Here is a 26,457-nt window from a genome sequence, read left to right as displayed (position 1 = left end):
GTTGGTCTATGATGACTTCATGCATCTTCACTATAAAACAGGGGTTTAAAAGTTTTTCAGCCCACACTTGCAGTAATTGATGGCTCGAATCTCTATTAGCATCTCCCAACTACTAACTACATTAAAGAGTGTTGGTAGATGTAGGTAATCTGGAATCTGATTTAGGCTGAGAAAGAAACTTATCTCTTTTTAATATGATCTTTTTAAAACAACATTAACTCAAATTTATGCTATATAGATTTTGAAATTTGGTGTTAAACTATTTTTAATGATTAAAAAAGTTCATTATTATACACTAAAGAGGACCCAAAGAATTCTAAATCAATTTTTTCTGTGTCTTTAGCAAATATTGAACATGGTAATAAAATTAATATACACAACATTTTATTACTATAAGAACCTCCATGAATTCTAATTAGAAAAACAAATGTCTTATGATTCATAAATGATTGATTCAATTACAATTAAAAACATAATTTATCTTGTATTACTCAATATTTGTTCACCATAAAATCTAAGTTTCTTAAATATTTCTATAAAATTTTACTTTTCTACTTCAAACAAAACATTGAAAATGCATTAATTTTTGGTACTAAAGATAACATTATCTAACTACAAAATTTTAAACCACAAATAAAAACATGCAAATATTTCATTTTAAATAAGTACCTTTGTCAAGTATTTTAAGTAAAATTTCACAGCTAAACAGTATATATATAATTTTTTTTTTTTTTGGTTTTTGGGTCAACCCAGCAGTGATCAGGAGTTATTTTTGGCTCTATTCTCAGAAATTGCTCCTGGTAGGCTCTGGGGACCATATGGGATGCCCGGATTTGAACCAATGACCTTCTGGATACAAGGCAAACACCATACCTCCATGCTATCTCTCCGGCTAAACATTATATTTTATTCATAATAAACTGTGCTGGTATTCATACTATTTTAAAATTACCAATATTCTTCATGTTTTTTTTCAGTGCCAGGATTTAAACCTTGGTCTCATGAATGCAAATATATATTTTTGTCACTAAGTAACATTTTCAGGCCCTGCCAATATTCTTAATGGATAACTATTTTTACTGACTAAATCTGGAGAGAAGACCATACAATTAATATAAGGTGGTACTGGCATAATACCCATTATTTGTAATGGACTTAATACAAACATATATTTACATTTCCCCATGTTATCTTTAATAATCATAGTTATTATTAAGGCATTATTCATAATTGAAGTTCAGATAAGGAAATACTAAAGTAACTATTTTTAAATCATTATATTCCATTTTATTGATTCTGAGTGGATTTATGTAATCTTATTTATATCTAATATACTATTGTAGCTATGAGCTTATATAAACAGTAAACTATTCTTATAATCTTCAATTTAGGTCAGTCAGGAAATATATACTTGGATGGATGATTTTTTTTTCCTTTAAAATCATACTGTGAGTCAAAACAAATTCTATTTTTGAAATGGGATGTGTTGTTTTTTCTCTTTTGTGGTCTCCCAGCCCTTGCCATGCACATAGAACCTATGCACTTCCCAGCACCATCCTAGGTATCACTAGATTTTGTCCTAAAGGCTCTGGAGTACTACTCAGTTGTTCCAGATAATCAATCCCTGGCTCTGCTGGGTCCCCAAAGTCTTCATTCTTGGCCACCAGCACTGTATTGATTCCTTGAATGAAATACAACTACACACACTATTATAAAAGTTATTTCATTTTAATGGATGCTTTCTTTTATGATTCACTTATTTTTCTTTTCTTTTCTTTTTGGTTTTTGGGTCACACCCAGCAGCGCTCAGGGGTTACTCCTGGCTCTACGCTCAGAAATCGCTCCTGGCAGGCTTGGGGGACCACATGGGATGCCGGAATTCAAACCACCGTCCTTCTGTATGCAAGGCAAATGGCTTGCCTCCATGCTATCTTTCTGGCCCTACTTATTTTTCTTTAAAGGAATAATTTTGATAAGAAACTATTTTTTAGGAAAGAATTAATTTTGAAAATTGACCTTCAGTGATCCTGAAATTTCTCTAAAAGGAAACGGAGTTAGTTACCTAGAATACCTAGGAGTCAGAAAAAAAAAGACAAGAATATCATAAGAAAACTTTTGTGAATCATCTCCTTTGTGTAAAAGGAAGGTATGACATTTCTCCTGATTATAATACTGCCTAAAATATTGTCAGTTAGGTAACATTCCAAAGATAGATGTGTTCAGAGATTAATTTCAGCTAACAAGCAATAACAATTAATAGATTTAAGTGTAAGAAAAGGCATAAAGACATAAACATAAAAATGAGATTACAAAATAATATTTAGCCATCTAATATATGAAACTGATGAAAGACAATGGAAGAAACCCTCAAGAGTCAGAACCACAAAAACTATAGAAACACAAAACATAGAATGAGATTATTCTGAACAATAAAAGAATTCTGCAGAAAGTAGAAAGAGCAGGAAGTCAGACAGAGTGATATTGCATATGAATGTATTTCCTAATCTGAAATACCTTTTGGAGGTGTAAGCTCTACTTTTTCTGGAACCTCAGGTTTTTCTGGAACTTTCTTCTTTACAGCTTTAAAGAACATAAATCACCTTCACTATTTGTATATTTAGGCAAATTTGAAGCAAACTCTTCTAAATACTACTCCACAAATAAAAACTAAGCTATGCTTATAATCTAAAGGATTAATAACAGTCAACTCCAAAAAACATTCAAGCCATACAAGAAGCATTCAGACATGAAAACAGATTGCAAGATTGTCCTGATGTTGAATAGTATTTTAAAGTCTGGCTAAGAAAGAAAGTAGATTTTAGGTTTTGTAAGAGGAAACACTTTTAAAATATGGAGCAAATTTCATGAATTTGCATGCCACCTTCTACAAAAGGTCATGCTAATCTCTGGATCATTCCATCATTAGTATATGTGCTCCCAAAGTGATAACAAAAATTTTTCCTATGAATATAAATTTTACATTAAGTGTTCACATCAGTATACATATTCCATATTTTACTTTAATGGATAATGCATCTATGTGTGTGCCATCAGGAAGTACCCATCAATAGACAAGTAGCCTTTCAGGAAGTTCCCACAAAAAGTGGGAAAAAAACTTCCTGACTTAAAATGTGGATATTCTTTCAACCCAAAAAGAGAATTATAAAGGGACAACCTCTAAAAGCAAAGTCCAACTTTTGAAGACTGTTGTTTGATTCATAAATAAATGAGCATGGGAAAAATGCTCCATCAGGATTAGAAATAATTTTAGATTAGGAGAATCTTAAAATGCCATCAAACTTATCTTTTTATAAAAATGAAAAGAAATTATGCTTTTGCCAATTTATTATTATTATTATTTCAATTTATTGAAAGATACTGATATTCTAAAATATTAAGTAGTATTACCTCAGTTCTAAGAACTATATTAAAAGAGTAAAAGGAAATATAACAATGGGTAAAGATGCTGGATATCAGGGGTTTTATAACCCCTCCTGTTAGCTGTGTTAATTTCAACAGAGAACACAATAAGAATTTTATTGTCTTCAAAAAGAAGAAAATGTAAAAGGCAGAAACTTCAGCTTATGAACATATACTGGTTATTCACACAAATTCTTTAAGAACAGTTCTGACTTTTGTTACAATTTCACTACTGCAAAATTTAAGACACCTTGCAAAGATTTCTTACACATTCCACATGCTTAAGATCTCAAAGATAAGCATAGATATTAGGCTTTGAAACAAAAAATAATATCTCCACACACAAAAAAGTTAGTTGGAAAGCCTCTACATCTAGAAGTCCAGGATAAAAGAAACAATGCATTTTCTGCATTTAGGGCAGCAGTCATGGTCTAACAGCACTCCAGGGATCCTGGGCAGCATAAAACACAGGTCTTTATGCCATTCCCACAGCAAGATTATGTCCAAAATTACACACTTTTCCAAAATAGCACATTTCTTGCAAATGCTTTCATAGTTTGAAGCAGGTTAATAAACGCTGAAAGCAGCATTTTGTACCTTTGAGTTGGAACATTTTCTCTTTCACATCTTCCTTAGGTGGAGCAGGAGGAGGAGCTGGAGGCTTTGGTTTGAGTTTTGGTTTCTCAATAACCTTCTTTTCAGGCTCAGGTTCTTAAAAGAATATGTCAGGAATATTAATATATATCCATGTTAACTAGTATGTGGATATATAATACATCCAGTAGTAATTTATATCTGTATATATGTTAAAAGAATATATTTTGGGATATACTATATTAGTACCCAATAAAAACATATAAAACACAAAGCAGTGTCCAACATAAAACATAAAAAGCAACACTGTACAAAGATTATAAGAAATAAAAACACAACAAAGGAAGCATCCATATAAGTCACAGAAACATGTGAAGAATAGTACAAATTACATATATTTGTAAGAATGAGATGCACATTCACAACAAAGACCATATTACATATAGATGCAAAGAGACTACTATACATGTAAAACAACATAAAACACATGTATTTCAAGATGAAGAATATAACAATAAAGATTTAAGTCCAGTTAATTGAATACCTTGTACTGGTATTTCTTCTGGCTCTGGTTCAGGTTCAGGTTCTTCAGGCTCAACATATTTTTCAAATTCATGGTCTTTAAAGAATGTTGACAATGGACATGAGATATCTTCACAAAGATCCAATAATACAAATTTCACATTGATGCAAAGATTATAGTCACAAAACCAAAACCATGAAACACATACAGGTTTTCTTATATGTAAAGAGATAAGGTCTTTATTTTCTTATTCTTGAACTTTCTATCAACTATATTATTGAATGCATGTTGGTGGCACATAAAAATTTTTTGGGGGGTTTTTGGGTCCCATCCGGCAGCGCTCAGGGGTTACTCCTGGCTCTACGCTCAGAAATCACTCCTGGCAGGCTCGGGGGACCATATGGGATGCCGGGATTCAAACCACCATCCTTCTGTATGCAAGGCAAACGGCTTGCCTCCATGCTATCTCTCCGGCCCCCAGCCTTAACTATTTGACATTGGTTATTAATGTAGGATCCAATGTAGGTAGTTCAGGTTTATCTCAGTAAACGGAATCTCTGAAATTAATAACTACTATCAAGAATAATAAAATAAATGGGCTGGGGAAATAGTACAGCAGCTAAGGCAATTGCTGTACAGACATCAGTTCACGTTCAATCCTGGGAACTGCATATGTTTCCGTAGCCCTGCTAGAAGTGGTCCCTGAGCAGAGAATCAGGAGTTAGTCTTGAGAATATTTGGGTGTGGCTCAAAAATAGAAATAATTAAATAAAACAAAAATTATCTTTCAAAAGAAACCCAACTATTATTAAAATGAAGCAAACATGTTTTGGAATGTTTTCATATCTAATTTAAAAGGGAGAGTCATCCTATAAAAAGATTTTATTTCTAACAATAGTTTTCAGAAGATCATAAACTATATTTTATATACCTTCATCAGAGGGAGTCACTGTTGTATCAGTGGTTATGGATTCAATTTCTTCATGCACTGTTTCCTCGGGAGACTCTTCCACTTAAAAAACATAGTGTTTTATTTTGATTATATTCAGGATATTACAACTCCTAAATTGCAATTTATAACCTGGCTTCACACTTCAGACGACTTCAGATGCTTTTCCAGTATCAAACTTCATTACAAAAGACAGCAAAGTATAATACATAAAGCCCAATTACAACCAAAGCAAGATCATGAAGACTCAAAGAACAACTGTATACCTTGGACAGGTGGAGTCTCTGGTTTTTCAGGGACAGAAACAGATGCTTTCTTTTCTGGGACAATCTCCTTGGGAACTTCAGGCACTTTAAAGAGAGTGTTTTTTTTTTGTTTATAACTAAGAATTCAGAAGATATTCAAGATTTTTCAAAGAGCAAACAAAGAATATAGAGCAAAGAATGCCATCTGATTAGACTTCAAATGGGAATGTCATCAGAGGCCTGACATTCTTTTGGATATAACGTCTTCAAGAGAATCTTGCAGTCTTCATTTTCTTTCCTTTGTCTAAGTGCAAATGCAAGGGTTTTCTACTGTTCTACTGCCTTTACAAATTTGCTCTACTTGATTTAAGCAGTCACTGCTCCACTCCTAATTTTTATTTACCAGTTAATATCTTTGAAAGAAAGTCTAGTCCGGATTACTTTCTCTTTTTTTTTTTTTTTGTGGTTTTTGGGCCACACCCAGTGATGCTCAGGGGTTACTCCTGGCTATGCGCTCAGAAGTCGCTCCTGGCTTGGGGGACCATATGGGACACCGGGGGATCGAACCGCGGTCCGTCCAAGGCTAGCGCAGGCAAGGCAGGCACCTTACCTCTAGCGCCACCACCCGGCCCCCGGATTACTTTCTTAAGCTTATAGAGCATAGTACTAACTTCGTACTTGAAAGTGACAATAAATTCACTATCTTTCTATTATAAGCTTATCATAGACCCAATAAACAATTCTCTGAGCTTTTTTACCTTCAATCTTTCTAATATCTTGAGTTCCTAATTGCTTTAATGGTAGTTAGATATCAAGTTAGTCTTCATCTTTTACAAATCTAATCCTTCTCCATTTCTACCACCTTTTTTGGGTGTGTGTTGCTGAGAATGGATCCTTGGTCTCACACATGTAAAGCAAGTACAGCTACCACTAACCTATGCCTTCTTGTTCAAGTCTTAATTTTAGATACCTACTATGACTTTTTGCTATTATCAGTCTTTCTAGAATTGATGCCAGTTATTATTTCTGAAGCTCAACTCCTATTATATATAAATTAAAAACAATTTAAACACCAGGTTAGAGTGTATGTTTTATAAAAGTATCCAAAATATGACCCTGTCTTTATTTCAAACTTGTCTTGAGATAACTCTATCACACAAACATTTGACTGTTCTTAACTTAGACTTTTAGCTTTATATTTCAAAATGCTCTCCCTTTTGCCTACAATATTATTTTCTCAAATGCTACATGTAAAAATCCATAAAAACATAAAATTCTTTCACAGAGTTTTTCCTGATGTCTGCTACATTTTGATCCAGCATTATTGTTTCTATAAATCTGTTTACATACTTCAAATATATAGTCACTTTCTGAGAAAATTCCAATATTTAAATTGCTTGAGAACAGGATCAACTCTTATTTTTTGAACACACTGTCTTGGTCCTGGCACTGTGCTGAACTGGGATGTTTTATTCTTTCTTGAGAGGATGCCTTTCTACAACTTGCCAGTGAGTCATAACACAACAAAATCTCATTCTCCTTGCTGTTGTTTTGCCCTCCTTATTTTCCCCTTCATTCTATATGAATATGAGTTTGTATAAACGTATACTCACAATGAGTTATCATAGCCTGAAATGATTATTGAAAGATTAGGAGACTGTACAAAGACATATTTTTCTCCTCATGGTAGTACCTTTTTTGGGGAGTCCTTCTGGTTTTTTTGGAACAGGAGTAGGTTCTTTCTTTACTGGAACAAGTTTCTTGGGTTCTTCAGGCACTTTGAAGATATTAGTTTTATTTTAAAGAGAGTATTTAAAGACATTGAAAATGAAAAGAATAAACCATAAGTAAACAGTATTAAAATCAGTAGAAACAAAATAAGAACATTTTATTTCTAGCTATGAAACAGTGAAGATAATATTTTATTCTATTTTAAGATATCAGAATAGTTAAAATATTTATTAGTATGTCAATGATGACATGAATACCTTTACTTGGGGGTGTTTCTGGCTTCTTAATAGTTGGCACTTTCTTTGCTGGTACAACTTTCTTTGGCACCTCAGGTTCTTTAAAGATATTAGTATCAATTAATAATATAACATTTCTATATGTACACAGTCATTTCATTTGACAAGTATGTAAAACACTGTAACACAAAGTTGACAAAACACAACACATACAAAAGAAAATTTGTACATCATACACAAAAATGAGGCAAATATTGTTTTATTGTAAATACCTTTAGGAGGTGGAACTTCTGGCTTTTTGATGACAGGAACTTTTTTCTCTGGAACAACTTTCTTGGGCTCTTCAGGCACTTGAAAGATAGTAATTTATTTTAGAGACACAAAATTAAAATGAAAAAATTTAAAGCTAGTGAATTAAAAAGATCACAGGCATTTGCTTGAGGTGCACATTGTAAAACTATGTATACAAAAGTCTTATTTATATCTGTAGTAAATCTTACTTTTGCCAATGAGGTAAAATTTCAGGGACAGAGACTGAAGACTGACATTTTTTTAATCAAAGAAAGGATATAACAAAAACCTCAAACAAGAGGCATCTGTTGGTGGGTCCCATCCTGTACCTGCTGGTGGTATGGGTTCCGGTTCCTCCTCTTCTGCAATAGGAACTGGCTCTTCCTCCTCAGGAACAATTTCCTCAGGTTCTTCATATACTTTAAAGATACAGTTAACTATAATTTAGTGCGTGGGAAAAGATTTTAAAATGTAGAAAACATCAAAGATAGAAATTAATGATCTTGATTCTTCTCTTGTTTTAGTAACTATCTCCTCTTAGTTTGCTTAAGATGAAATGTCTATTTTCATTGACTTCTTTTTCTATTTATTTGGATGCTTGGGAAGTTTTTCAGGTGCTTAATGTCATTTATGGTCATTAGCATCTCATTCTACTGTTTATATACATTAGAGAAGCTTTGTTTCATACAATTTACAATGCACTCTGTAGATGCCTCTTACAAATAATGCAATTTTGATTTGTGATATAACTAAATGAGAATAATGAATATAATCAAATGTATAATAAATGATCAAGAGACAGTTAATCATAAAATGAGATGAGATAGGTTTACATTAGAAACAGTAAGAAGCATCAAGCTCGTTACTGGGCTCATGTATACCTTCTGTTGGAGGAGATTCCACTTTCTTGGGAACAGCTGGTTTCTCTTCTATGACAGGTTTCTTTGGTACTTCCGGCACTTTAAAGATATTGGTTTTACTTAGAGGCTGAGAAGTGTATGGCATTTATATCACACCAATCACATCTTGCTCAAATAACCCAGAGTCATATACAAGGCCAAAATTTATTGTAAGGTAAATCAGCATCTATTCTTGGACTGACTTAGTAGGAAAGACAACAAAATTCACAAAACTAACTCTGTGAACTTTTTTAGTCTTCAGAATAGATGCATTTTTTTAATACAGTGATGTTATTTAAAACATGTAAACATTTAAATTCTAAACATTCATTTTTGTAGCTGTAAATAAAAAGAGAGCCAACAAATAGAACAGAAGGGGGTTCTCTACCAAGTCACTGTTGAGACCAAGACTGAGTGCTTTTCTGAAGAATTTCACGAGGGATATGTACCTTTAGCTGGTGGAACTTCTGGCTTTTGGGAAACAGCTACCTTCTTTTCTGGAACAACTTCTTTTGGAACTTCTGGCACTTTAAAGATATTAGTATTTTAACATATGAAACATGGAGATAGTGAACATTCATAACACTTATGCAGAACAAAACACTTTTTAAGAGTTTAATGGTATCTCTATTTCAGTGAGAAGATGGACTGCTTATATACCTTTAGCAGCTGGGACTTCTGGCTTTTTGGGAACCACTGGAGGAGGCACTTTCTTTTCAGGAACAACCTTCTTAGGTACTTCAGGTACTTTAAAAGATATTAGTAGATTTTAGCTGACAGTTTTCATGCTATTGGAAATCATTAACTAGGAAAGGGGAACATTATTTTAAAGAGACACATTCTTAAGGAAAGTTAGTGGTAGTACAAAATACCTTTCACAGAGGGTGGTTCAGGTTTTTTGGCAACAGCAGCAGGGGGTTTCTTTTCTGGGACAAGTTTCTTAGGTGGTTCAGACACTAAAGATATTAGAATTTATGTCTTAGGACTAGTGAAGATGAACGAAAATTACCACAAAAAAGTTTAAAATGCCAAGAATTTGTGGAAGAAGGAGCAAGATTGGCAGATTGGCTAAGGCTACCTCTCATCTGGTTTACTACCTTTTGGAGGAGCAGCTGGTTCTGGCTCTTCCACAACTTCTGCCAAAGGCTCTTCTGGGACAATTTCTTCAGGTTCTTCATACACTTTAAAAATACAAGCTCATTTTAGCACTCTTATTGGCGAAGGAATATGAATTATTTGCAAAAGAAGTAAAGATTGTTAAACATAAGCGAACGTTATTTAATTTATTTATTTATTTATTTTTTTTTGTGGTTTTTGGGTCACACCCGGCAGTGCTCAGGGGTTATTCCTGGCTCCAGGCTCAGAAATTGCTCCTGGCAGGCACGGGAGGACCATATATGGGACGCCGGGATTCGAACCGATGACCTCCTGCATGAGAGGCAAACGCCTTACCTCCATGCTATCTCTCCGGCCCCATATTTTTTTAGTAAGTACTAGTTTGATCTTTCATTATTACCTTCAGGGGGAGGACTTTCTGGTTTGGGAGGAATCACTTCAGGCACCTTCTTTTCTGGGACAGCTGCCTTTGGCACTTCAGGAACTTTAAAGATATTAGTTTTTCATGATTAGGTGAAGTAAAGACAAATGGACAGTATCAGACACAGAGACACAGAGGCAGCTCTACCTTTAGCAGGTGGGACTTCAGGCTTTTTAGGAGGTGCCACAGACACTTTCTTCTCAGGGACAACTTCCTTGGGAACCTCAGGCACTTAAAAGATATTAGTAAAATTACATTGAGGAGTTGTGAAGACCAAGACACAAAATCTTTTCAAGAAAGAAGAGCTTTGTGATTTAAAGCCTAAGGTGAGTGACAAACCTGGAGCAGGTGGGACTTCAGGTTTTTTAGGAGGCTTCACTGTTGCTTTCTTTTCAGGGACAGCTTCCTTGGGAACTTCTGGCACTTAAAAGATATTAGTAAAATTACACTGGGGAGTTGTGAAGACCAGAAACACAAAATCTTTTCAAGAGAGAAGAGTCTTTTGTTTTAAAGCCTAAGGTTAGTGACAAACCTGGAGCAGGTGGAACTTCAGGTTTTTTAGGAGGTACCACAGAAACTTTCTTTTCAGGGACAACTTCCTTGGGGACCTCGGGCTCTTAAAAGATATTAGTAAAATTACATTGAAGATTTGTGAAGACACAACAGACACAAAATATTTTCAAGAGAGCTTTATATTTCCCAGCCTAAAGTGAGTGACAAACCTTTAGCAGGTGGGACTTCAGTCTTTTTAGGAGGAGTCACAGAAACTTTCTTTTCAGGGACAACTTCTTTAGGAACCTCAGGCACTTAAAAGATATTAGTGAAATTACATTGAGGACATGTGGAGATCACAGATACAAAATCTTTTCAAGAAAGCTTTGTATTTTAAAGCTTAATTGAGGGACAGACCTGTTGCAGGTGGGACTTCAGGCTTTTTAGGAGGAGCCACAGATACTTTCTTCTCAGAGACAACTTCCTTGGGACCCTCAGGCACTTAAAAGATATTAGTAAGATTACATCCAGGAGTTGTGAAGACCACAGATACAAAATCTTTTCAAGAGAGAAGAGCTTTGTGTTTTAAATGTAAAGTGAACAACAAACCTGTAGCAGGTGGGACTTCAGGCTTTTTAGGAGGTGCCACAGACACTTTCTTCTCAGGGACAACTTCCTTGGGAATCTCGGGTACTTAAAAGATATTAGTAAAATTACATTGGGGAATTTTGAAGACCAGAGACACAAAATCTTTTCAAGAGAGAAGAGCCTTGTTTTCAAGCCTAAGGTGAGTGACAAACCTTCGGCAGCTGTGACTTCAGGCTTTTTAGTAGGTACCACAGAAACTTTCTTTTCAGGGACGACTTCTTTGGGAGCCTCAGGTACTTGAAAGATATTAGTAAGATTATAGTCAGGTTGTTATTAGACTCATACAAATTTTTTTCAAGAGAAGAACTTGTGTTTTAGAGCGAACCTGGAGCAGGTGGGGCTTCAGGCTTTTTAGGAGGAACCACCAAATCTCTCTCCTCAGGGACAACTTCCTTGGGAGCGTTGGACACTTAAAAGATATTAGTAAAATTACAATGAGGAGTTATGAGACACAGCATAAATTCTTTTCAAGGGCAGAGATGTTATATCTTCTTAAGTTTGAGATCAGTGACAGATACCTGTGACATGTGGGACTTCAGGATTTTTAGGAGGAAACTCTGGTGTTTTCTTTTCTGGGACAACTTCTTTGGCAGCCTCGGGCTTGGGCACTTAAAAGATATTAGTACAATTACACTGAGGAGTTAACATCCCATCACAAAATATTTTCAAGGACAGATGTGTTATATCTTCTTAAGTCTGAGATGAGCAGAAAATACCTGTGACTTGGGGGACTTCAGGCTTTTTAGGAGGAAACTCTGGTGTTTTCTTTTCTGGGACAATTTCTTGAATCTCAGATACTTGAAAGATATTAATAGTTTTACAGTTATGTTAATGACATCAATGAACTAAAATTATTTGTAAGGTCAATAAAGGTAATTTTATTCCTTTAGAATAAATGGGTAAAAAATACCTGAAACTGGTGGGGCTTCTGTTTTTTTGGGCCGTGTCTTGGGAACTTTCTTTTCTGGGACAACTTCTTGAGGAACTTCATGTGCTTTAAAGATATTAGTTTTACATTGAATGAAGTGCAGTGCACTAAAACATTTCAAGAGTGGGAGAGAGAGCTTTGTGAAATAATGACGTCAAGGCTAACATGTATATGTAACAGGTGGAGCTTCTGGTTCCTTGGGCAGTACCTCCAGAGCTTTGTTTTCTGGGACAACCTCTTGGAAAGTTTCAGGTAGTTGAAAGATATTAGTAGTTTTACTAATGTTAGTATAAATAATGCTCTAAAATCATTCTCATAGATGGAAGCAGGCTGTTCTACAAAATGAAGTGAGGGTTAATTAGCATAGACTTGAGACAGGTGGGAAGACAGGAACGCATCTCAGGTTTCTCTGAGATCATTTGGAATGTTTTTTTTTTGTTTGTTTTTGGGCCACACCCAATGATGCTCAGGGGTTACTCCTGGATATGCGCTCAGAAATTGCTCCTGGCTTCGGGGACAATATGAGATGCAGAGGGATTTAATCCATTTGTCCTGGGTCAGCTGCATACAAGGAAATGTCCTACCGCTGCACCACTGCTCGGGACCCATAAAAATGATATTTTTAATAATTACTTTATATAAGCACTGTGGTTAAAAATTATTCATGATTGAGTTTTAGTTATAGAATGTACACCACCCTTCAATAATGTATATTTCCTGTCACCAATGTCCCCAGTTTCTCTCCCACTGCCTCCACTGGCTGCCTTTGGGGCAGGCATTTTACTTCTCTTTCTCTCTCTTTTCCCTTTTTGACTCTGGTTTGCACTATTGTTAACGAAGGGGTAACATACACATCACTTTACCTATATTTTGTCCAGAGTGATCATTTCCAACTATCATTGTTATAGTGGACCCTTCTTTACTCTAACTACACTCTTTGCTCTTTGTGGCAAGTTTCCTACCATATTTGGTCCTTCTGGCCTTCTGGTCCTTCTATTGTACTGGATATTATTGCCTTACTATCTTTTATTTTTCTTATATCCCACAAATGAGTGATTTAATTCTATGTCTATCCCTCTCCCTCTGAGTTATTTCATTCAGCAAAATCCTCTCTATATCCATCCATGTATAAGCAAATTTCATGACCATTTTTCCTAACATCTGAAGTGTTATTTTGTTGGACAATTTCATGAGTTGTTTCAGGCACTTAAAAGATATTAGCACATCAAGATGAAAGATTAGTGAAGGTTTATATTATAGTTATTCTGAAGAATAAAAGAGTATATTTTTTCATCTTAACAGAGCAGTAGGTGGGGCCTCTGGTTTGGTGCATACAGACAAAGACACTTTCTTTTCAGGTACAACTTCTTTAGGAACTTTCATAACTTAGAAGATATTAGTTAACATATAGTTTGAAATGATAAAAGGGGAGCAATGACAACACATTTACCCAAGAATGTACAATTTGTGACAATATCTTTAACCAAGGACATTATGATTTTCCAGACAATCTACTCCTTATACCTTACCCTGAAACAGATGACCAACAACATTAAAGAATAAATACCTTTAGGAGGTGGAGCTTCTGGCTTCTTAGGAGGAGAAACAGGAACTTTCTTTTCAGGGACAGCTTCCTTTGGCAGTACCTCGGGCACTTCAAAAATAGAGGTAATTTTTGTTTAGAAAAGGAGAAAATGATTGAAAAATCACCAAGATATATTGTAGAGCTAATGTTTTTTTTTCTTATAATTAAGTTATAGGAATTAAAGATGATAGTTTTCTAGCTACAGCAGCAAGTATTTCTCTACCCAGGAAGTACAGATTTGACATTACCTTCAGGGGGAGGACTTTCTGGTTTGGGAGGAATCACTTCAGGCACCTTCTTTTCTGGGACAGCTGCCTTTGGCACTTCAGGTACTTTAAAGATATTAGTTTTTCATGATTAGGTGAAGTAAAGACAAATGGACAGTATCAGACACAGAGACACAGAGGCAGCTCTACCTTTAGCAGGTGGGACTTCAGGCTTTTTAGGAGGTGCCACAGACACTTTCTTCTCAGGGACAACTTCCTTGGGAACCTCAGGCACTTAAAAGATATTAGTAAAATTACATTGAGGAATTGTGAAGACCAAGACACAAAATCTTTTCAAGAAAGAAGAGCTTTGTGATTTAAAGCCTAAGGTGAGTGACAAACCTGGAGCAGGTGGGACTTCAGGTTTTTTAGGAGGCCTCACTGTTGCTTTCTTTTCAGGGACAGCTTCCTTGGGAACTTCTGGCACTTAAAAGATATTAGTAAAATTACACTGGGAAGTTGTGCAGACCAGACACAAAATCCTTTCAAGATAGTTTTACATTTTCAAGCCCTAGGGGAGTAACGAACCTGAAGCAGGTGGGACTTCAGGCTTTTTAGGAGTCACAAAAACTTTCTTTTCAGGGACAACTTCTTTAGGAATCTCAGGCACTTAAAAGATATTAGTAAAATTACACTGAGTAGTTGTGAAAGACACAAAGACACAAATTGTTTTTCAAGAGAGTAGAGCTGTGTGTTTTAAAGCCTAAAGTGAGTGACAAACCTTTATCAGGTGAGACTTCAGGCTTTTTAGGAGGCCTCACTGTTGTTTTCTTTTCAGGGACAACTTCTTGAGGCTCCTCAGGCACTTGAAAGATATTAGTAAATTTACACTTGAGCCATAAGTATTAAAACATGCAAGAAACACATACATAGTTCAAAAACATTTCTGGAAAAATAGTAGATTCTACTGTGATCGCAGACTTTTTAGAAATAAATTTTTCCTTTCTTGGACAAGTCCTGTTGAAAACTCAGGAACTGGGCCGGGCGGTGGTGCTGGAGGTAAGGTGCCTGCCTTACCTGCGCTAGCCTAGGAGACGGACCGCGGTTCAATCCCCCGGCGTCCCATATGGTCCCCCAAGCCAGGAGCGACTTCTGAGCGCATAGCCAGGAGTAACCCCTGAGCGTTACCGGGTGTGGCCCAAAAACCAAAAAAAAACCAAAAAAACAAAACGAAAACTCAGGAACTTTAAAGTAATTAATATTTTTTGTTATCTAGAGTTTATATGTATCATAATAAATAGGAAACATGTCTACAGAATAAGACATTTTTTTCCCAGACCCTAAAACTTCCAGTCATATCTACCTTCATTAAGAGGGACTTCAGGCTTTTGATGAGGAATCATGTATGTTTTCTTTTCAGGAAAAGTTTCTTGGGGAACTTCAGGAACTTTAAAAAATTAATATTTTATCATTTAGTGGATAAAAATGCGAAATATTTTCAAGACTACAAAAGCTGTTTCTTCTTGAACTGACAGGTATGGTAATGTATACCTTTAACTGATGATTGTTGTCTTTTGGGGGAAAGAACTTTCCTCTCAGGAACAACTTCTTGAGGAGTCTCAGGCACTTTAAAGATATTAGTAGTTCACATTAAGTGTTAAAATTAAAAATCATGACCACATTTAAGATATAAATACAGCTTCCTAGGAGTTTCTTTTTGCTTATCTTTTCTCCCTTCCCCACTAGCTAAGTGTAATGAGGTTAGTCAGTCCCTGAGAAAGGTGCTCACCCTTTCCTGACACTGAAGTTCTTCTTTGTTAGGTGTGTGTCAGTGACTCAAATGAATACTTTTAGTAGGAATTTTCTGTTGCAACAGGAATATTAACAAATATTTTGACAGGAAATATTTGTAGAATCGGGTGCCAGCAATATTAGTAGGTTTCCATGTAGGGGCTATGATGAACACTAGAAGATAGTTTTAAGAGCAGAAGAGATGACTTCTTCTTTGGCATCGGTTCAGAGGCGACATATACCTTTCAGAGATGGAGGTTCTGGGTCTGTAGAAATATCCTCAGATACTTCCACTTCAGAAGCAACTTCTTTCATAACATCTGGTGCTTTGAAGATATTAGTATACGATTTAGCATTTAAGAGATTAGTTGAGAACTAGAACCTATTAAATGAACCAGTGATCTTAAGGACAACAAGGAAACTTCCTTTAATTATACAAGGTATATAGTCCAAAGGAAAAGAATTCTATCTTATTTGTCCTTCTTTGCTATTTCCCAGCTCCTAGCATACAGTAGACATTTCTTTAATGAGGGAAGACTATATTTATTGTATAAAGACTTATACATTAAATAATGATACCTTTAGTGAATTGTATTTTAGTTCAGGGGATCAGTCACGAGTGTTTCCTTTATAGGAGCTATTTCTTGAAAGGGTTTAGGCACTTTCCAGACAGTGCTTTGTACATTAGTATGATGATGAGAAATAGAGTTTTGATTGTGACTTCACCTATAGGAATGCCCAGATTGGAAACCCTTTCTGCCTCAAGAAGCCATTCCATCTTAACAGATTGACTATTTGATTTTCAGGAGTTATTTTCTTGGTAACTTGAGGTAATGTCATTATTTTTTATTTTATTTCTTAGATAAAATGACAAATTTTGTAGATGCATAGAAAAATGAGATCATACAATATTGTTTTTATAGGGAAGAATTGACATCTGCTAGAGTGAGGAGAAAAGACAATTGCCTATCTATAAAAGTTTCATTTGTACACTCACTTTGGACAACTTAGAAAAGGAATTATTTTTCAAGCTTACAGTCAACACCTCAAATATTTGAGATGGAAAAAACAATGTCAAAATATTTATTTAATCTTTAAGTTAAAGAACATATGGATCTTGTAAAGAAGCTTCCATTACTATTAGTTTAAAACTTTCTCGCCTCTTAATTTATGAAAGACAATCAAAATAAAAAATGCATGACACTAAGAAATAAAAGATGATGTGAAAAGCAAATAGGCATTCGGGCACAATTCCAATTTAAATTCGTATTGTTTTTAATTGCCTTGATTTTAAAAATCTCAGGAGAATTTTATACTGCAGATAGAATAGTTATAATGAAATTTAATACAATGAATTTATTTATATTAATGTAATTCATATAACAGATATTTGTTTCAAATCTAATATTAATATTTATATTAAATAGTACAATTATTTAAAATTATCATCATAATAAGTCTAGTTTCCTTAAAACACATTTTACTATGATATACATTTATGATACATAAGATATTTAAGACTTATAGAAAATTTATTTTAAATTTATTTATTTATTTATTTGGTTTTGGGCCACACCTGGCAGTGCTCAGGGATTACTTCTGGCTCTGCACTCAGGATTCATTCCTTGTAGAATCAGGGGACCATATGGGATGCAAGGGGTTGAACCTAAGTTGGCCGCATGCAAGACAAGTATCACTGTACTATCACTCAGGCCATTATTTTAAATTCTTATGCTGACTTTTAGTAGTAAGTCTACTTTAAGAAAATAGTAATTCTATCAGGACCTAGAATTTCAACTCCATGAAGAGTTGAATTACTGATTTAGAATCTTCTTACTTGATGGCACTGGTTTAGTTAATTCAGGGATTAGTTTCAGGGATATAATTATCAGAGTATCCACATAGAATATTTTCTAGCTAGTCTGATATTTCATATTTAAAGTAATAGTAATACTAATTTCCAATTGAAAAATTTATCTGAGTCATGTCTGTATTCTACTATACATATTTCCTTTCCCTTTTAGAAATCACTTTTTTGGGGCCATAACCAGCAAAGCTCTGGGCTACCACAGCTATGTCTGACAGTGCCTGTGTAAGAGTGGGGCCAGCATGTAGTGCTAGAGATTGAATTCAGGGCCTTGCACTGAATCCCACCTTTTTAACCATCTCCCTGGACACTATGTTTTTAGGTATTTTCTGTGGGAGCATCATAGACAAACTTTTTTAGTCCAAAGTATTTTCCAAGTGTCCGAGTTAAAGACTTTATTCCTTTATTTTTCATTAATGAGTTATGGGGATGTATACCCTTGTTTAAGCAGCTTCCTTGGAAAACCCACTTCTCTGAAACAACTTACTCAGTACTGGAGCTTTAAAGATATTAGTATTTTTAAGAAAGTTAAATGTACTACAATCAAGATATTAGAAAGACAACATAGATTTTTTCTTCTGACTTGTACCTTTTGATGGGGTTGTTTTTCTCCTTTGGACAACATGATCTTGTTTCTCTGGAACAACTTCTTTGGAGACATCCAACTCTTTAAAGATATTAGTATTTTTAATTGAGAAAGATAAATAATTCTTGAAAGAAAATTTATATATTATTATGTATATTAGCAGATAGGTGACTTTAAATGAAAAATGTTATGTTCATTTAAAAAGTTTATCTCTATGTTATATGAGTGAGACACAATTTTTGAAATGAAAATGCTTTTTTTAAATTTTGGGCACCTATTGAAGAAGAAGGTATTTCTTCTTCAGATTTTTGTAAATAAGAGTTATATCTTCTGTTCGATGATGTTCTGAGATTTTGAGAACAATCACTGATAACTCCACCACTGGAAGCACTTCTCTGGTTATATGACTCTTTTTTGGTGGGGAGGGAATCTACACCAGGTGACACTCATGGGTTACACCTGGTTATGTGCTCAGAAATCATTCCTGGCTTGGGAGACCATATGGGGCACTGGGGATCGAACCGAGAGGTCCATCTTGGGTCAGCCAGGTGCAAGGCCCTACCACTGAGCCATCATTCCAGCCATGGTTATATAAGGCTCTAATATAAGATATTAGTAGGTTTACACTTAGACATTGTAAAATATTAAAATATATAACTTGCTTATTTTTGAATTTCGAGGGCAAAAATATTTATTCAAGTGTGATGTGGTTGAATGTACCTTCAATTGCTGGTGTTTCTCTCTTTTTTGTCATATATATTTTGTCCTCTGGAACAACTTTCTTGGTTGATTCGGGCACTTAAAATATGAATATAGTAACAATTGTAAATGGTTAAAATTATTGAGCTTGAGCATTTAAATAAGTCTCCAAACTTTTTTTTTTATTAGGCTGGTGTCTTATATACCTTTTGACTTTTCAGTTGTCTTTTGAGGATAAATCACAAGAAATTTTTCTTCTGGGTCTGATTTTTCAGATACTTCATAAACTAAAAGATATTAGTATTTACATAATTAAAGGTGTTTTAAGGAGGGTAAAGATTAGTATTAAAAATGATACACATTACATAGTCATCACTCAAATTTCCAGTAATACATAGACACAAATTAGTGACAAAAGTAGATTACCTAAATAATAAGCCTCATTATAGTTTTTTTAAATGGGATTGTCAACATTTCTTTTGTTGTATAGGTGGGGGGCCTTCTAAGTGTGTTTCTTAGAGAGTTAGAGATACTCCTGGTGATTTTTGGTGAACAAGACTGTGTTCAGCATGAACCAAAGATGAAGTGCTGCTCAAGCCCTAAGATGGTAGGGAATATTTGGACCACCCCAGTAGAACTCATGTGGGGCTTCCAGGGTAACATTATACCAGGTAGTGCTTGGGAGCTGCCTGGAATGAACTCAGAAATGCTCTAGGGACCATGTAGTGCTGAGGACTAAACTGGGGTCAGCTAATGCAAGGCACATGCATGCCTTATCATCTGTACTATTTTCTCTGATCCCTCTCAGTATTTGTGGGGGAGGGGTTTGGGTCACACCTTGAAGTGCTCAGGGGTTCCTCCTGGCTCTACGCTCAGAAATCACTCCTGGCAAGCTCTGGAGGATTGTATGGGATGCCGAGACTCGAACCATCGTCCTTCTGCATGCAAGGCAAACACCCTACCTTTATGCTCTCTCTCTGACCTACCCCCTCAGTATTTCTTAACGAATGTGATGTGAAATTTTCAGAAATTTCTGGCCAGGGATTAAATAATTATTTTACTTTCTTTACAAAAAGTTATTGGTAAAATTCCAAATTACACGGAATTTAACAGATTTTGACTATAAAGAAAATTGTCTATATTGAATTATACATTGGGAGTTCTCCTTCCATAATTGACCTACTCAAAATTCATACAAGTCCTTTTCTAGTTTTCTAGGAAACTAGAAACTTTTTAGTTTAGAAGTATTTTAGGAAACCAGCTATATTACAAACTCTATCTGGTTTCTTAATTTAATATGCACACAACATCATTTAGAGATTGAAAGTAAAAAAGACAGAAATAATGAAATATTTAGAAAATAAAAAAGTGAAGAGAATATATATTCTGCATTTAGGAAGAAATTATACCTGATGTCAATAAAACTTAAGTATAGAAAAGGATATTCAGAAGAGGGAGTCATCATATGCTGTTATCATACTCTAATATTGTCACTGACAAAATGAGTTTATAAAGAATTTTTTTGCCTTTTGAGCCCCACCTGACTTGTGTTTAATGTTAACTCCTGCCTCCGTCTTCCAGGATCACTGCTGGCCATAATATGTTGTCAAGGATGGAACCTGGGTCAGTTGTGTGCAAGGCAAGCACTTTACTAGTTATATAGGCTCATCAGAAACAAAGAGGGATTTTATTTTTTAGATTTAAATAAATGAAAGAATATCCTGATTATGGACACTTTCAATAATGTATTCAGGACAGTTAATTACTCTTTTGGTTTTGTTGCTAAAATTACAGATAATTTAGCATGAAAACAAAAAACGGCTTGAGTGACCTTGGGAATCTGTGCCCGTTTCAACAATATTGCCAAAATGTTTCTAGTGATTGTTGTGAAGAGTGAAAAAAATAAGATGGATAGCTTTATTATATAAAATCTAATTAAATATTATGAAGTTAAGCTAAATAACTATATAGTCTGAGAAAATAAATTGCCTCACAGTAAAAGACTTTATATGTGGAACAGGTTAACAAGACAACATGATGATAAATGTAATGAGGCAAAATGACTTCTAAAATCAAGCAGTGTTATAAATGTAAGGCTATTACTTTTATTACTTTGGGGAGAAAATATTCCTTGTGAGACAGCTGTTAGTATATTTACACTTTAACAAAAAACACTGACTGACTTTAAGTATTCAAAGAAAATGAAGGAGAACAATGTTTCTATAGTAATTAGAATTTTGATGCTTTTAGAAAGAATTGTAGAAAAATTTTTCTTCTTGAATTCTCTATTAGGCTCAACAGAAACTTTAAGATATTAGTAAATAAAGTGTTAGTAATATTTGTAAAATATTTATAATAGATAAAATCATGATTAACTGACTAAAGAATAATTGCATATTAAGATTAGTATCTGTATATACCTTTGGCTGGAGGAACTTCAGGCTTTTTAGGAACAGCTTCTTTTCGAATCTTTTCTTCTGGAACAATTTTCTTGGGAATTTCTGGTGCTTTAAATATAATTGTTTCATTTTAAGAACATCAAGACTGCATATTAATTACCAAGATTAATGGGGCCGGTGAGGTGGCACTAGAGGTAAGGTGTCAGCCTTGCAAGCGCTAGCCAAGGAAGGACAGTGGTTCCATCCCCTGGTGTCCCATATGGTCCCCCCAAGCCAGGGGCAATTGCTGAGCGCTTAGCAAGGAGAACCCCTGAGCATCAAACGGGTGTGGCCCAAACAAACAAACAAAAAAAGATTAAAATGAGCATGCAAAATTGGGTGTCACTCAAGATAATGACTCAAACACTAGATGGCCTTCCCAATCAATCCTAGTTTTTTAAATTTTCATGGAAAGTTTGGGTTTTTTTTGATAATAGTATCTATTTGGTTAGAATTTAAACATGATTACTGGTCTCTAAAGTTACTTGCTGATGATTTAAATTTTTTTTTGAAAAATAAGCAAACAGTCAATTTTGTTTCATTATTGCTTAAGAATAGCCAATAGAACAAGACCATGAAAAGATCATCCCCAAAAAGAAGCTTATGGTTCCAAACATAAACTGAAAGTTTTATCATTCATCTACATTGAGGCTTTCTTTCTTCATCATTGTCAGTGAGCAAAAAGGGGGCTTATTTAAATGGAGAATCAGCAAAGGCAGGTACCTTTAGCTGGTGGAACTTTGGGTTCTTCAGGGACATGAACTTTTTCTTCAACCACAATTTTCTTGGGCTCTTCATGTACTTTAAAGATAGTAACAATAATATATTTTACTTTTGACTATTCATAAAGACTCTTTCATAAGCAAAGCATAAGATAAAAGTAAACACAGAACACCTAATAGTCTAAAATACAAACATCACTTTATGTTCCTACATTTAAAGTGAATTTGAGAACAAAAATGACAATAAAAACACAAGGGGATTAAAAGTATCACAGTCATAATAACTATGGAATTACTTGGTTATTATTAAAATTAAGAGGAAGATATGAACTTATTAATAAAAATATTAGTAAAGTTATAATAAAATAATATTAGAGGAAACCTAGATTCATTACTTGGCTAATAGCTATATGAATCTTGGATATTTGAGATCTAATGACAGTGTTTTATTTTAATTTTTATTTTTTAAACTTTCAGCTAACTTAAAGATATTGTTTCTAAATCCTACAACATCAAACACATTGCTCCTAAATCCCACAACACCAAACACAGAAAAATATTAATTATGATGAAAACTTGTAAAACAACAAAAACATTACTGTACATAAAATTAGGTAAGTATTTTTACAAAAATAAAATACCTTTTGATGGTGGTTCTTTTTGAGGAACAACTTTAGCAGGTGGTTTTTTTGGAGGGATAATTTTCTCAGATACCTCAGGCCCTTCAAAGATATTAGTGTTTTCATATAAATGAACTCAAAGTATTACAGTGCATGATTACTAAAACTAGCACAGTAAACTTATAAAGTATATTTATATTAAGATTTATGTCATATTTATTTCTAGAAACAACTCAATTAAAGTTTTTATTTATATTATATATTTAATATATAAACTATAAATACAGTCTTTTTGTTAGATATATATATATTATAAATTTGTGTAAAATATGGAGTGTAAAATATTGTGAAATTTATTTGTATTATGATTTTTTCCAAATATAAAAGAACATGAATGATGTTATGAACAATTAATTTATTTCTTTGATGTCATCTTTCTAATGAAATTATCATAACATGGCAGCATTTTTGACTCTATTGATTTGTGACTAGATTACTGGAATGTAAACAAAAGGTCATTTAGCCTAGACACGTGTGGCTCTCAGTGAGAACCAGGATTCTTTCTTTTTATTCAGTGATACTGGTCAGTTATTTTGGCATCTGTAACAATTATATAACATTCTTACTTAAATTTTTAATAATCAATATTCAAAATTATGTGACCTTAACTGAAGTAGGTATCACACATTATTATCTTGTTAGCTAAAAGATACTTGTGTTTAATTTTTCTATCTCTCTTAATAACTGTATCAATCTTAATATTATATTTATATATAATATTATTAACAAAAAGTTTAAAGTTTTGCTTTACAAATTTATCATGAAAATCTTTGGATTTCTAGTAACACTAAACTAGACATAAGATATATTTTAACAAGTTAGAGCAGGTATAACAATTTGTAATAACTACAAAATTCCCTATACCTTTAGGTCGAGCTTTGGGCTTTTCATATACTTCCACTTCTTCAGATTCTAGAAATCCAATTACTTTCTGTACTTCTTCAACTTTGTGGACTTCTTGATATCTATGTTCTTCTACTTTGATAAATTCTTCTACTTCATGGAACTCTTCCTCTTCAAAATATTCCTGAACTTCGTGGAACTCTTCTTCTTCAAAAAGTTCTTCCACTTGTGCTTCCACTAACTCTAATACTGCTTGTTCCTTTACTACTTCCTCTTTGTGGAAGGCAACTGTTATTTTTTCTTCATGGACAGTTCTCCCTGAAAGAGCACCTTTTTTAAGATACTTATCTTTTTAAAACACGAAATAAAGATTTAAATTCAAAATACAAAATAAAAACAACAGGAAGAATAGTTTTCACTCAACAATACATGAAGTTCAAAGAGCTTTCTAAAAGTACCTTTAGTTGGGGGAACATCTTCCTTTTTAGGCAAAGCGACTTTCTTTTCAGGGACTTTCTTTTCAGAAATTTTCTTTTCAGGAATTTTCTTTTCTGGGACTTTCTTTTGTATTTCAGGCACTTTAAAGATATAGTTTTAATATTTAAGAAGGCCAAGAGTAAGCTTTCATTGACAAAAGACACCAAAACAATCAAGACAAGACATGACACATAAAACTTTAGTGAGAAAGATGAACAGGATTATCAAGTTTAGAAAAGATGTACCTTTAGCTGGAGTTGCCTCTTTTTTCTGAACAGGAACAGGTACTTTTTCCTCAGGAACTTTCTTTGGCACTTTAAAGGTATTAGACATTTTGATTAGCTGACACTCTTACATAATAAACAAGAATAAAACACCAGAAATGCCAACATCACTAAATTAAGTTCTAGAGAGTCACTTAGCACAATTGGACAAACATTTACAGACAATAAAGATAATTTCCAACATGACTCATTCGTACTAAAACAAATCTTTGAAAAAAAATGAATCCATATCGCTTCATTTAAAAAAATAGCAGGTATTACCAATATTAAGTACATTTCTATTCTTTTTAATTTGAAAAAACTTTTGTGAGGTATCATGTTCTGCTGGGCCCCATTATAGCATCTGAGATATCTACCTTGATAGGGAAATAACATAATCTAATTACTCAACAGCATGACTGAAATATTAATCCAATTAGAAAACAACAAAAGGTAGACATTGTGAAATAATGCCTTAAATTATAATAAATAATGTTCTTGGACATTATGATTATATAATAATATTATAACATTATAATTACATTATAATAATAATATATTTCCACCAAATACTATCAAAGGGGTGTGAAGATTTTTAAAATAGCATTAGAATACATTTTCTTTTCATAAAATAATAGAATAAATAATCTAAGTATTTACATGAGAAAACAATTCTCAAGAATTTAAATAAAATTTAGGAGTAGACTATTGAAGAGAAGTTACTGATATGAGTAAGTATAAACTTATATTATTAACATAATTTTAAAATACATTTTTAGAAAATTTTGGAATAATTCATATATACATGTATAATGATCTATTAAAATTTCAATAAAGCTAAATAAATGAAAGGAGATATATTTTTATTGGTTTATAATCAGCTTAGTTGTCTACTTAAATTATTTTCTAAAAAAGATGAGTGAAATAAGTGATTGTTTTTATAGAATTTTTGTTAGTTTGTTTTTAGGTTACACTCGGCGGTGTTCAGGGCAGGCATGGGGGACCAAATGCTGGGATTTGAACCACCGTCTGTCCTGGACTGCTGCATGCAAGACAAATACCCTACTGCTGTGCTATCTCTCCAGGCTCAAATAAGTGATTTTATTGTTTCCTAAAAATAAAATTATTGTTATGATTAGGAGATAGCGTGGAAGGTAGGATACATGTGCCAAATAAGGACCAAGGTCTGATTCCTGGCACCACATTGTTCTCTGAGCACAGCTGGGTTTAGTTCTGGAGGTCCTCAGATTTACTATGGTGATCCCATATTCCCTGGTACAGCAGGACCCAACCAGCACTGTATCCTCTGATCCTGGAGCTGAACGTATGGTCCAGCTACCAAGACTAATAGGTGAGTTTCCTGGACCTGAGGACTTTCAGACAGTCCCCCACCTCCCACTAACAAAAAAATTAATTGGAATTTCAAGATATTATTCATCAGTGTGTTATACCTTTAGCAGGTGGTGCTTCCACTTTTTTAGGAACAGGGGCTGGTGTTTCAGGTACTGCTTTCTTAATCACTTCAGGCACTTAAAAGATATTTTATGAATATTTTAAAAACTGACATGCAAAGAACAAACATTTACCAAAAAGTCAAAACAAACAAAAGCCAAACAAGCCACAAAACATTGATTTATTTAAAAACAATACTAGACAACTAAATATAATTATATAAATATGCATATCCTTGATATAAATCTATATATTGTTTAGAGAGAGCAGGGACTCTAAAGTTGGAAAAATATTACTTAAAATTTTATTTGCAAATATAATATCAATTAGATAAGGATTATTTGCAAAAGTGAGT

At 33.9% G+C, this 26,457-nt stretch overlaps 1 protein-coding gene across 1 annotated transcript in view; it reads right to left on the bottom strand.

Annotated features, from left to right (window-relative positions):
* TTN (titin) overlaps positions 1-26,457 on the bottom strand; it is a 299,294-nt gene that overhangs the window by 124,075 nt on the left and 148,762 nt on the right. The window contains 21 exon segments of the mRNA XM_049772873.1: positions 2,515-2,580; positions 4,018-4,131; positions 7,971-8,048; positions 8,319-8,408; positions 8,871-8,948; positions 9,338-9,415; positions 9,549-9,635; positions 9,761-9,844; positions 9,986-10,069; positions 10,405-10,488; positions 10,573-10,656; positions 11,527-11,610; positions 14,327-14,410; positions 14,495-14,578; positions 14,687-14,770; positions 22,389-22,466; positions 23,029-23,109; positions 23,932-24,228; positions 24,369-24,467; positions 24,633-24,701; positions 26,102-26,179. Of these exon segments, the coding sequence (XP_049628830.1) occupies positions 2,515-2,580; positions 4,018-4,131; positions 7,971-8,048; positions 8,319-8,408; positions 8,871-8,948; positions 9,338-9,415; positions 9,549-9,635; positions 9,761-9,844; positions 9,986-10,069; positions 10,405-10,488; positions 10,573-10,656; positions 11,527-11,610; positions 14,327-14,410; positions 14,495-14,578; positions 14,687-14,770; positions 22,389-22,466; positions 23,029-23,109; positions 23,932-24,228; positions 24,369-24,467; positions 24,633-24,701; positions 26,102-26,179 (1,965 nt within the window).

The sequence above is a fragment of the Suncus etruscus genome, chromosome 5 (genome assembly GCF_024139225.1).
Source record: "Suncus etruscus isolate mSunEtr1 chromosome 5, mSunEtr1.pri.cur, whole genome shotgun sequence".
In the NCBI taxonomy this organism is placed as follows: Eukaryota; Metazoa; Chordata; class Mammalia; order Eulipotyphla; family Soricidae; genus Suncus; species Suncus etruscus.
This window is presented reverse-complemented; position numbering and strand designations above follow the sequence as displayed.